Raw genomic sequence first — 11,597 nt, forward strand, 5'->3', positions numbered from 1 at the left:
ATGAACAGTAGGGTGGGGAAAATCAAGTAAACAGTGTTAGAGAGACTTGATTTGAAAAGGGTTCACGTAAGTGTCATCTTGAGACCTGTTAGCTATGTCAGCTATTTGTGGGGAAAGTAAAAGTGCAAGGAAGGTGCAGATGTAAGACACTTTATACTGACAGGACCTTAGCTGTTTCATAATTCTTTTTGAATTCATTTTTATGAAATACTGAAAATATAAGAATTAAAATTATAAGCATTTACTTTTGAGACATTGTCATGATTACATGGTAAAAGTTGCACTTTAGTAGAAATTAATTGCATGTAAATGAAGAATTGTTCCAGTTAGAAATCATCTTCTGTCTAAATTATTGATTTCTTATTCCCTGTGTGTTTATAATTTGCAGTTGTCATTTAACTTTTTTGGCCATTTTTTTAAAAATATTCTGCCTCAATTCTCCTCTTTTTTGGACTCCAATTACATATGTGTTAGACCATTTATCAGTGTCCTACAAGTCTCTTTCACTTAAAAAACGTATTTTTTTCTTTCTGTGACTCGGTTTAAATGATTTTTATTGACCTGTAATCAATTTCACCAATCCTCTATTTTCCTATATCCAGTCTATTAGATCTGTCCAATGTGTCTTTAATTTCAGATATTTTGTAATTCTAGAATGTCTACCTGGTACTTTTTGTAGACTCTATTATATCTCTGTGGAAATTATTCATCTTTCCGTCCCATACATTTTCCCCCATCTTTTCCTCTATTTTCTTTAACATTTAACAGTTAATATTCTTATTTGTTAATTTCAGTACTGAGTCATCTTTAGGTCTGCTTCTGTTGGCTCATTTTCCCCTTGATTACAAGCCAGTCATGTTTTCCTGCTTCTTTGCATGTCATAAAATGTTTTTATTATACATCAATCATTGTGTATAAGAATATATATAAACTGAAGTTGAGGTTTCCCCTGCAGACGAAGTATTCTCTTTTCTGTCAGGCAGTTGCGTTATCACCTCAGCTTAATCAGTAACTGAGCTACATTAGGCCAAGGTTTCAGCTTTAGATGAACTTAGTTCATTGTGGGTTTCAAATATCTTGGTAGGAAGAACTGTTCTATTTTTATTCTCAGCTTCTTCCTCTCCTGAAATACTCTCCCAAAGGCCTTGTGATTTTGAGTAATTTCCTTCTACCTTTCCAGCCCTGCCTTCTGCCCTACACTAGCATCAGCAAAAGCCCCTAGGGATAAACCAGTTCTACATTCAGGCTCCTGCAGATTCTATCACAGCAGTCTTATTTGGCCATGAAAAGCTCTTTTGGTTTCTCTCTTCCCAAGCACAGTACCTTTGTCTATGACAAGCTCAGTCCTGAACTCATGCCTAGACTTGGCAGATACCTCTAGGAAGAAAAATGGCCACCTTGGAAAAATTCTTCTCTTCCTGGGATTTAAATCTTTTAGATATCTCTATGTCCACAGCATTCTTACACCTTTTTAAAAAACTTGTGCGGGCAGCCCGGGTAGCTCAGCAGTTTAGCGCCACCTTCAGCCCAGGGCCTGATCCTGGAGACCTGGGATGGAGTCCCACATCGGGCTCCCTGCATGGAGCCTGCTTCTCCCTCTGCCTGTGTCTCTGCCTCTCTCTCTCTCTCTCTCTTTCTTTGTGTCTCTCATGAATAAATAAAATCTTTAAAAAAAAAAAAAAAAACTTGTCCTATTTGAAACTTACTTGTTTTTTCCCAGTTGTTACTGTGGGAGTGATAGTCTGCTCTTTTTTAAATTTTACTTTTTTAAGATTTTTTTCATTTATTCATTAGAGACAGAGAGGCAGAGACATAGTCAGAGGGAGAAGCAGGCTCCCTGCAGGGAGCTCAATGCAGGACTCCATCTGGGAACTCTGGGGTCACTCCCTGAGCCAAAGGCAGATGCCCAACTGCTGAGCCACCCAGGTGTCCCTGATAGTCTGCTCTTCTCTTGCCTAAAAAAACTAGAGGTAGAAATCTTTCATAAACCTTTCTGACAAATATATAAATATTTTCTTCATGTAAGAGGCTCTAAGTTTGAGGAAAAGCTGTGTGGCATTTCTTTAAATTTCTTGATTATTCAGCTTTTAACTTTCCTTAAGTAACATATCTATGCTGTGTGATCGATCAATCTGTATGTACAAGATTGAAATGGTTATAGCCAATAATCATCTTAATTTTATCTGCCTGGCAAATACAGGTGTATCTCTTGCTGATCGGGAGGCCAGTCTGGAATTAATTAAGTTGGATATATCCCGCACATTTCCATCCCTTTACATCTTTCAAAAGGTGAGGATTTCTAACCAGTTAGAACTACTTTAAAATTTTTTTTTAATCCTAGGCAACAAATTATAAAATGCATAGCTATTATTTTTTAGAAGGCTAAACTATAAAAGTTGGAGACCTTTATATAAAAATGTGAAACTATTAGGAAAATTCTAAAGGAATTTCTGTTGTTTTGTTCTACTGACTAAATGCATTACAGTTAGCATAGCCCATAATGACTTCATTAAGGTGAATTTCTTTTACTTTTTATTCTGTAAGATATTTGAATTCGAATATTTTTGCTTATTAGTCAGTTGTTAAAATGTAAAAACGTTTTCCCAAATCTTAGTTTTCCAGAATTACTATGGAAATAGGAAAAAATGGTTCATAAAAATGATTTTGTGCAGAGGCTGTCATGAGTTGCTTCTAATTTGAGAAATGGTAACATTTGTGTATACTTTATATTTCACACATGGAATTTCTCTAGATTGATAAAATGAGATAAAAATTTTTACCACTAAGATTAAAATTCTTAACAAACTTAATTTGGTATAGTTTGATGATTTCTTTTTGCTAAAATTACATTGTGTGAAAGGAAACAGTCTGTTTTCATCATAATCTTAGTGTATCAAATTTAGAAACTGTAAAATGGTACATAGACTATATAACTTGTATCCATCAAGTGAATTTATTTGGCTTTTTATTGTTCAGGATTAAATATTTTTTTATTAATTTTTTAGAGGAAACATCTTAGAGTGTATTTAGAATATTTCTGACAGTGATACAATTTACTAAAACTACTCATTTAGGAAATGCTAAAGTTTATTTAAAAATTAATTATTTGGGAATTAACTTAGAGACAATTATTTGTACAGTTTGACATTTCAGTTTTCTCTCCTAAGGGTGGCCCATATCATGATGTCTTACATAGTATCTTAGGAGCATATACCTGTTACAGACCTGATGTTGGTTATGTAAGTATTTGTTTCAATCTGGTTTTTGAATATAAACATCTTATCTGTTATCAAAGTATCTTATGTTGTACTAGCTCCTAAATGTATGTAATCGCTAGGTCTTGTTTTTCTTGGGTTCATCAACCTACCCAGAGAGAAATCTTTGCAGGGGCTTGAGACGGTCTGCCAGATTTCTGGAAGAGCTGCTGGGAATTTTATTATTCACTCTGCAAACTCTTATTAATTGCCACTGCTCTTGGGGTGGTGCCTATTGTCTTCTCACTGTGCCTCCAGAGATAAACTTCTTCTATTATGTCAGGTTGAAGGAAAGATGGGCATCCGTCCATATAGAATAGAGGAGGGGATTTTCTCCTTTTATAAATTTTCAACCAATCTTAGTTTTGTTTTGTTTTTTTAAGATTTTATATATTCATTCATGAGAGACAGAGAGAGAGGCAGAGACACAGGCAGAGGGAGAAGCAGGCTCCCCACAGGAAGCTGGACGTGGGACTCGATCCTGGGACTCCAAAGGCAGATGCTCAACTACTGAGCCACCCAGGCATCCCTCAATCTTAGTTTTAGCTTAAACTCCCCTTCTTCTCCCCCAGACCCCCAGTTTCAGAAGGGCCTGATAACCAGTTTCTGAGCCTTCCAGATTTGTGGCTGAATTGGTGTACTGCTTATTGGCTTATTGGCTTATTGGCTTCCTCCTCTGCAAATATTTTAGTTTTAACATTCTCCATTTAGTTACAATTTCTAGAATGCTAGTGACATTTTTATTTACTGTTTATATTATTTTCCATTCTCTTTGCCCTCCTAGTATTTCTTTTTCTTTAATGTCATTTTAGTTGGATTTTGGAGGGAACATAGAAGAATGTAAGTGTTCAGTTTGCCAAGTTTAATTGGAAGTCATAAAACCTCATCTTCAAAAAAAAAAAAAACTCCTCACCTTTGTCTTAAAATAGAAGAATTTAAGAGAATAGGATTGTCTGGTGCAACTTTATTTTGTTCCATGTTCATTTGTACATTAGTTCATTCATTCACTCAAATATTTATTGTGTGCTCATTGCTATAGGTCAGGTGTTGTTCTAGGCACTTTGAGGTACTTCAGTGAAGAAAATAAAAATTCCTCTCCTTCTGACACTTAGAATGTAGAAAGAGGAGACAGACAACAAACAAATCATATATTATATTAAAAGGTGATAAGTGGGCAGCCCCGGTGGCGCAGTGGTTTAGCGCCACCTGCAGCTTGGGGTGTGATCCTGGAGACCCGGGATCGAGACCCACATCGGGCTTCCTGCATGGAGCCTGCTTCTCCCTCTGCCTGTGTCTCTGCCTCTCTCTTCGCTCTCTCTGAATGAATGAATAAATAAATCTTTAAAAAAAAAAAAAAGGTGATAAGTGCTACAGGACAAATATGACATAGTAAAAAGGGGGGAAGTGCCAAGTTTGGGTATGGGGCAGGTTTTAGATTAAAGATGGTCAAAAAAAAAAAAAAAAAAAGATGGTTAAGTAGTCGTAATGGAGAAAGTGAAACTTGTATGCAGAGTCTAAACTCTTGCTCATGTATTATTACATCATAAAATGTAAAAATATTATGTAATGTTCATATCTGTGCCCAACATGGGGCTTGAACTTACAACCTGAGATCAAGAGTTATAGGCTCTACCCAGAGCCAACCAGCTGCTCCTGAACATTCACATTTTTAAGTTGACATTCAAATTTTATCGTCATGAGTTTATAAAGGATTTAATTTTTAGTACTTGCTAAATGTTATTTTAAAATAACACTCAGGGGGATCCCTGGGTGGCTCAGCGGTTTAGCGCCTGCCTTTGGCCCAGGGCGCGATCCTGGAGTCCCGGGATCGAGTCCCACGTCAGGCTCCTGGCATGGAGCCTGTTTCTCCCTCCTCCTGTGTCTCTGCCTCTCTCTCTCTCTCCCTCTCTCTGTGTCAATCATAAATAAATAAATAAATAAATAAATAAATAAATAAATAAATCTTTTAAAAAAATAAAATAAAATAACACTCAATCTTTTTTAAAAAGTGTAGCTATTTAAATAATATAATGGGGATCCCTGGGTGGCTCAGCGGTTTAGCGCCTGCCTTTGGCCCGGGGCACGATCCTGGAGTCCCGGGATCGAGTCCCACTTCAGGCTCCTGGCATGGAGCCTGCTTCTCCCTCCTCCTGTGTTTCTGCTTCTCTGTCTCTCTCTGTCTATCATAAATAAATAAATAAATCTTAAAAAAATTTTTTAAAATAATAATTATATATATACTATCCACTTAAAGAAAAATATATGACCTATACAGCTGTCAAATAACTATGGTGTATACCTGAAACTAATACTATATGTTAACTGTACTTCAATTTAAAAAAAGAAAAATACAGGGGCACTTGAGTGGCTCAGTGGTTGAGCCTTACCTTCAGCTCAGGCTGTGATCCTGGGGTCCTGGGATAGAGTCCCTCATTGGGCTTCCCGTGGGTAGCCTGCTTCTCCCTCTGCCTATGTCTCTGCCTCTCTCTCTGTGTCGCTCATGAATAAATAAATAAAATGTTAAAAAAAAAAAAAGGAAAAGAAAAATATATGAACAAGCTCTACATTAATAGTTTACAAATTATGCAGATTCTCTTTGAATTTATGTAAAATGACCACACAATATAACCTAACTGTGGTAATGCCAAGCCTTAATGGCAAACTAGCCAAGTCAGATTTATTTTATAAGATAATAGTATAAACTATGTTAGAATATATATTTCATGTTGTGATTTGACAGAATGGGTTTTTAATATCACAGCCTGAGCTGAAGGTAAGGCTCAACCACTGAGCCACTCAAGTGCCCCTGTATTTTTCTTTTTTTAAATTGAAGTACAGTTAACATATAGTATTAGTTTCAGGTATACACCATAGTTATTTGACAGCTGTATAGGTCATATATTTTTCTTTAAGTGGATAGTATATATATAATTATTATTTTTAAAAAATTTTTTAAGATTTATTTATTTATTTATGATAGACATAGAGAGAGAGGGGCAGAGACACAGGAGGAGGGAGAAGCAGGCTCCATTAAATTAATTTAATTTCACATGCTGAATCTATCAGTAAACCACACAAAAGTTTTATTTCTGGGATTTATTCAGTATATCTTGAAAAAAATTGGTGGTTCATATTCCAGTTATGTTTAAAAGAACCAAGGGCGCACCAATCTATATTATATTACTATTTTTTAATTTGTTCTCCTTGGGACTCTCTCCCTCAGTCGCTGTGCATTTTTAGAAAGTGGTATAGAAGAGGTGAGGTCACCAAATGAAAGCTGTTACTACTACTCTCTATTCTACATATACTGAAATTCAGTCCTATTTCTATTCACATATGTGACAGGAAGCCATAGGGCTCCCTCCAAGCAGTATTTCAAATTATCTTTTGTTTCGCATTCATGGTTCAGAGCGATTCATCATCATAAGTTAGAGAATGGGTGAGGACCGTGACTTTCACTTGGTACTGTGAATGTAATGATATTCTAAGGCAAACCATGTATAGAAAGCGAACATGTAAATGGAGGATCTGGGAATGGATTTCTCTAAAATAATCCATCACGGTGTACCATGTACTCTCTGGAAAGTTCTTTATGTGTCTCCAGGGCACCTTCTTCCCAGTTTTTTTTTTTTTTTTAAGATTTTATTTATTTATTCATAGACACAGAGAGAGAGAGAGGCAGAGACACAGGCAGAGGGAGAAGCAGGCTCCATGCAGGGATCCCGATGTGGGACTCGATCCCGGGTCTCCAGGATCACACCCCAGGCTGCAGGCGGCGCCAAACCGCTGCGCCACCAGGGCTGCCCATTCTTCCCAGTTTAAGACCACTGGTGTCTAGATTGTTGAATTGTATTCGTTTTCTGCTTTGAAGAAATGGTTATAGGTTCCTTCTGAGTAGAATAAAACTCTAGTCTTGAGTATCAATTGTTTGTAAGGTCCTCTGACACAGGCTTTCTCCTTTGCAGCAAGGAAGTAGGTAGCTATTATTTTGCCTAGACTGGGTCTACTGTGAACTGGGCTTGTGCGGTGGTGGGGCTGGAAAGTCGGTATGTCTCATAATCATAAAAGTGGAAGTGAGAAGACACATTTTCCAATAGCTCAGGAGGAGTAAAAAACTGTAGACAAGGATTTTACTCTAAGACCTTGGTAAGCTTTGTAACTTTCCCACATTGATTTTTCATTATAGTTCTCCATTTGTCTATAGTGATTATCAGCAAAACTAAAACAAGAAAGATCTGTGTGCAGCATGTAAGGGTAATAAAGAATGGGGAATCTGAGTAGATGACCTCCTCCTATGACCTAGGCAGGCATAGGGGAATAAAGAAAGACTTCAAGTAACAGAAAGTGGATGGGTTACACAGGTACTTCAAATGGCTAAAGTTTTATTTTTTTAAGTAAGCTCTGTGCCCAGCCTTTTAAGCTGAGTGATCTATACATAAGGTGTTTAAGAAGTAAAATTTTAGGGGTGCCTAGCTGGCTCAGTCAGTAGAGCACGCAACTCTTGATCTTTGGGTTGGTGAGTTCAAGCCACACATTGTGCATTGTCATTGTTTAATTGGCAGCATTTTCCTTTTTCAGTGTTACATAAAATAATGTTTCTTAAACAGCATCTTAGATTCAATTAAATATATTAATTTCTTCTCTTTGCTGCCTATTACAGATGGCTAACAGCTTTCCCCTTGCATCCATTCAACAGATTTTGTGGTACTAAAAATATAATTGTGAACAAACAGACACAGTCTCGTCTCTGTATTGTATTAGTTTCCTATTATGGCCATAACAAATTGCTACAAACGTAGTGGCTTTAAACAATACAAATTTCAGGGCACCTGGGTGGCTCAGTCAGTTAAGTGTCTGCCTTCGGCTTAGGTGGTGATCCCAGGGTCCTGGGATTGAGCTATGTTGGGCTCCCTGCTCAGGGAGGAGCCTGCTTCTCCCTCTGCTACTCCTTCTGTCTCTATTCACTTGCGCTTGCGTGCTCTCTCTTGCTTTCTCATAGAAATAAATCTTTAAAAAAAAAGTACAAATTTATTATCTGGTAGCTCTGGAGATTAGAAGTCTGAAAGTCAAGATTTATTAGCAGAGCTGTTTTCCTTCTGGAGGCTCTGGAGAAGAATTTATTTCCTTGCCTTTACCAGCTTCTGGAGGCTGCCTACATTCCTTGACTCCTGACCACCCCCACCCTCCATCTTCAAAGCATCCTCAAATCTCTCTGTGACTCTCCTACCTCCCTCCGTCATTTAAAAGGACGAGATGATTACATTGGGCTACCCGCATAATCCAGGGTAATCTCACCATCACAAAATCCTTAATTTAATTACATCTTCGAAGTCCCTTCTGCCGTGCAAGGTAACATTTTCACGGGTTACAAGGATTAGGTTGTGGATATCATCCTGGGCATGTTATTCTGCCTGCCACAGGTCCTATCCTCATGGAATTTATACTCTAGAAAATCAAGTAGGGAATTACTGCAGATTTTGCAAAGAGTACTCAGAAGAAGCCAGAGAGGTAGAAGGAGAACAAGAAATACCGGATCACAGAAGCAAAGGGAATTCTGAGGGTAGAAAAGTACCTATTTTACAAGTTATTGGTCATCCTGGAAAGAGGAATTTCAAGATAGTATAGTAACGGAGTGGGAATCCAAACTGAAGTGTACTGAGAAAGGAGACATAGTGATTGTAGGCAAACCTTCAAAAAATTTGGGAAAAAGAGGGCAGCCCGGGTGGCTCAGCGGTTTAGCGCCTGCCTTCTGCCTGGGGCGTGAGACCGGATATCGAGTCCTACATCGGGCTCCCTGCATGGAGCCTGCTTCTCCCTCTGCCTGTGTCTCTCCCTCTCTCTGTGTCTTTCGTGAATAAATAAACAAAATCTTTTTAAAAAAAAAAATTGGGAAAAAGAGACAGTGGTTTCTTTCTTTCTTTTTTTTTTTTTTTTTAAGATTTTATTTATTTATTCACGATAGACACACACAGAGAGAGAGAGGCAGAGACATAGGCAGAGGGAGAAGCAGGCTCCATGCTAGGAGCCCGATGTGGGACTTGATCCCGGTTCTCCAGGATCCCGCCCTGGGCCAAAGGCAGGCGCCAAACCGCTGAGCCACCCAGGGATCCCGAGACAGTGGTTTCATTGTAAACACTGTTAGTGTTGTTTTGTGTAAGTCTGTTATGCACATCTCTACCAGAAATAAGTGCCTGATGACGTTTTTTTAGTTAAAGAATGAGCAGTGGCTCCATATCACTAACCTACTAAAAAATGTACAGCAGTAAAAAAAATAAAAATAAAAAATAAAAAAAAATGTACAGCAGTTCTCCATAACTCACAAGCAAGCATCTGTGTGGCCGAACTTTTTCCTCAAGGCTTTCACTGTTTGTAAATGCATCCTACTTAAGTTCTCTCAATATAAAGATTGTGCTCCAGCTGAGCTGGTCCTATGTGTCTTTGCTTATATTTCTTTTCTTCCCTGGAATGTTTTTTCTTATTTTTTCATCCTGCTTTTCCAGGAACCTAGCCTTACTGTTCACCCTCCCACCACCCCTACTGTCTTAGAACATCAGCAGCACTTCTCATACATCTCTTTTATTCTTGGTTCCTCACTCTACCTCAGACAGATGTGCTGTGACAATGAAGACAATCACCGGATTTTCTCTATCCTCTACTTTGAAAGACTTCAGACCGAGAGAAAATGAAAGCGAGATTAGTACACAGAGATAGGCTTTGGTAGCAAGTAAAAGCGGATACTTTCTTAAGAATTTTTTTCAGAAATTTTCCCTAATTCTTTTTTTTTTTTTTAAGATTTTATTTATTTATTCATGAGAGACACAGAGAGAGAGAGGGAGGCAAAGACACAGGCAGAGGGGGAGAAGCAGGCTCCATGCAGGGAGCCTGACGTGGGACTTGATCCCGGGTATGCAGGATCACACTCTGGGCTGAAGGCGGCGCTAAACCGCTGAGCCACCTGGGCTGCCCTCCCTAATTCTTCTTAAATTATAACACATGAACAAGAAATGTAAGATTAGGGAGATTTCATAATTATTAGCAGGTTCTCTATATTATTACTTTCATTGACATATAAAAAGAAATCTTGATTAATTCTACTTTAACATTACTTTATAATTTTTTTTTTAAAGATTTTATGTATTCATGAGAGACACAGAGAGAAAGAGAGGCAGAGACACAGGCAGAGACACAGGCAGAGGGAGAAAGAAGCAGGATCCATGCAGGGAGCCCGACATGGGACTCAATCCCGGGTTTCCAGGATCACGCCCTGGGCTAAAGGCGGCGCTAAACTGCTGAGCCACCGGGGCTGCCCCGCTTTATAATTTTTTAAGACTACAATGAGTATTCTTAAAATACCTCTACACCTCTCTCTCTCTCTCTCTCTCTCTCTCTTTCATGAATAGATGAATAAAATCTTTTTAAAAAAATTTTAAAAAGAATACAATAAGATAAACTGTATAGAATTATTATTGTAAGCACATTTTGATTAATTTCTTTTCTCTTTGAAGGTACAAGGGATGTCTTTCATAGCAGCAGTTCTCATTCTCAATTTGGAAGAGGCAGATGCCTTCATTGCATTTGCAAACCTCCTCAATAAGCCATGCCAGTTGGCCTTTTTTCGTGTGGATCACAACATGGTATGAACATTTGGAATGAATTGTGATTTCCTTTGACATTCAGTTTTTATAGTCTGAATGCTCAGGGTAAAAAACATTAATTAGAAGACCAAAATAATCTGATCTAAAATAAGTTTTTCATTGAAAACTCCTACCAATCATTGATGAAAAGACTCAGAAAGCAGTGCTAAGCAAGATATTCTCTTAATTTATTATTAAGGATTTAATTTCTCTATTTCTAAAGTATACTTCTCAATAACTTTATTGGTATTTCTGTCTTTAGATGTTGAAATATTTTGCAACATTTGAAGTATTTTTTGAAGAAAATCTCTCCAAATTATTTCTTCATTTTAAATCTTACAGTCTTACACCAGACATATACTTGATAGACTGGTAAGTCATAACAAATAAAATACAATTAAAAGAAAAAAAGTATAACTTTTTTGTGTATTTTAGGAACTAGCGTAAATCTCATGCACACGATAAAAACTCCTTCCCTTACAAATAGAGAAACTCTCACATTTTTGTGGGGAGGCATTTGATTATGGGCTGAAATCAGAATCTCTCAGTTTGTATTTTAGTTTCTTTTTTTTTTTTTTTTTTTTTTTGTATTTTAGTTTCTTATCTATAAAATCAGAATAATACCTGTATCTTGGGTTGTAGTGAGAGTGTTCTACATGGATTATTATCTCCTTCAATATCTACATGCTGTGGTATCAGAAAGAGCCAT

At 37.5% G+C, this 11,597-nt stretch overlaps 1 protein-coding gene across 6 annotated transcripts in view; it reads left to right on the plus strand.

The window, feature by feature from the left end:
* TBC1D12 (TBC1 domain family member 12) overlaps positions 1-11,597 on the plus strand; it is a 122,911-nt gene that overhangs the window by 105,620 nt on the left and 5,694 nt on the right. For all 6 annotated transcript variants that reach the window (XM_038578235.1, XM_038578236.1, XM_038578234.1 and 3 more), the window contains 4 exons: positions 2,201-2,289; positions 3,168-3,239; positions 10,760-10,888; positions 11,151-11,260. In XM_038578235.1, coding sequence (XP_038434163.1) covers positions 2,201-2,289; positions 3,168-3,239; positions 10,760-10,888; positions 11,151-11,260 — 400 coding nt within the window. The remainder of the gene's footprint in view (positions 1-2,200; positions 2,290-3,167; positions 3,240-10,759; positions 10,889-11,150; positions 11,261-11,597) is intronic.

The sequence above is a fragment of the Canis lupus genome, chromosome 28 (genome assembly GCF_011100685.1).
Source record: "Canis lupus familiaris isolate Mischka breed German Shepherd chromosome 28, alternate assembly UU_Cfam_GSD_1.0, whole genome shotgun sequence".
NCBI lineage: Eukaryota > Metazoa > Chordata > Mammalia > Carnivora > Canidae > Canis > Canis lupus.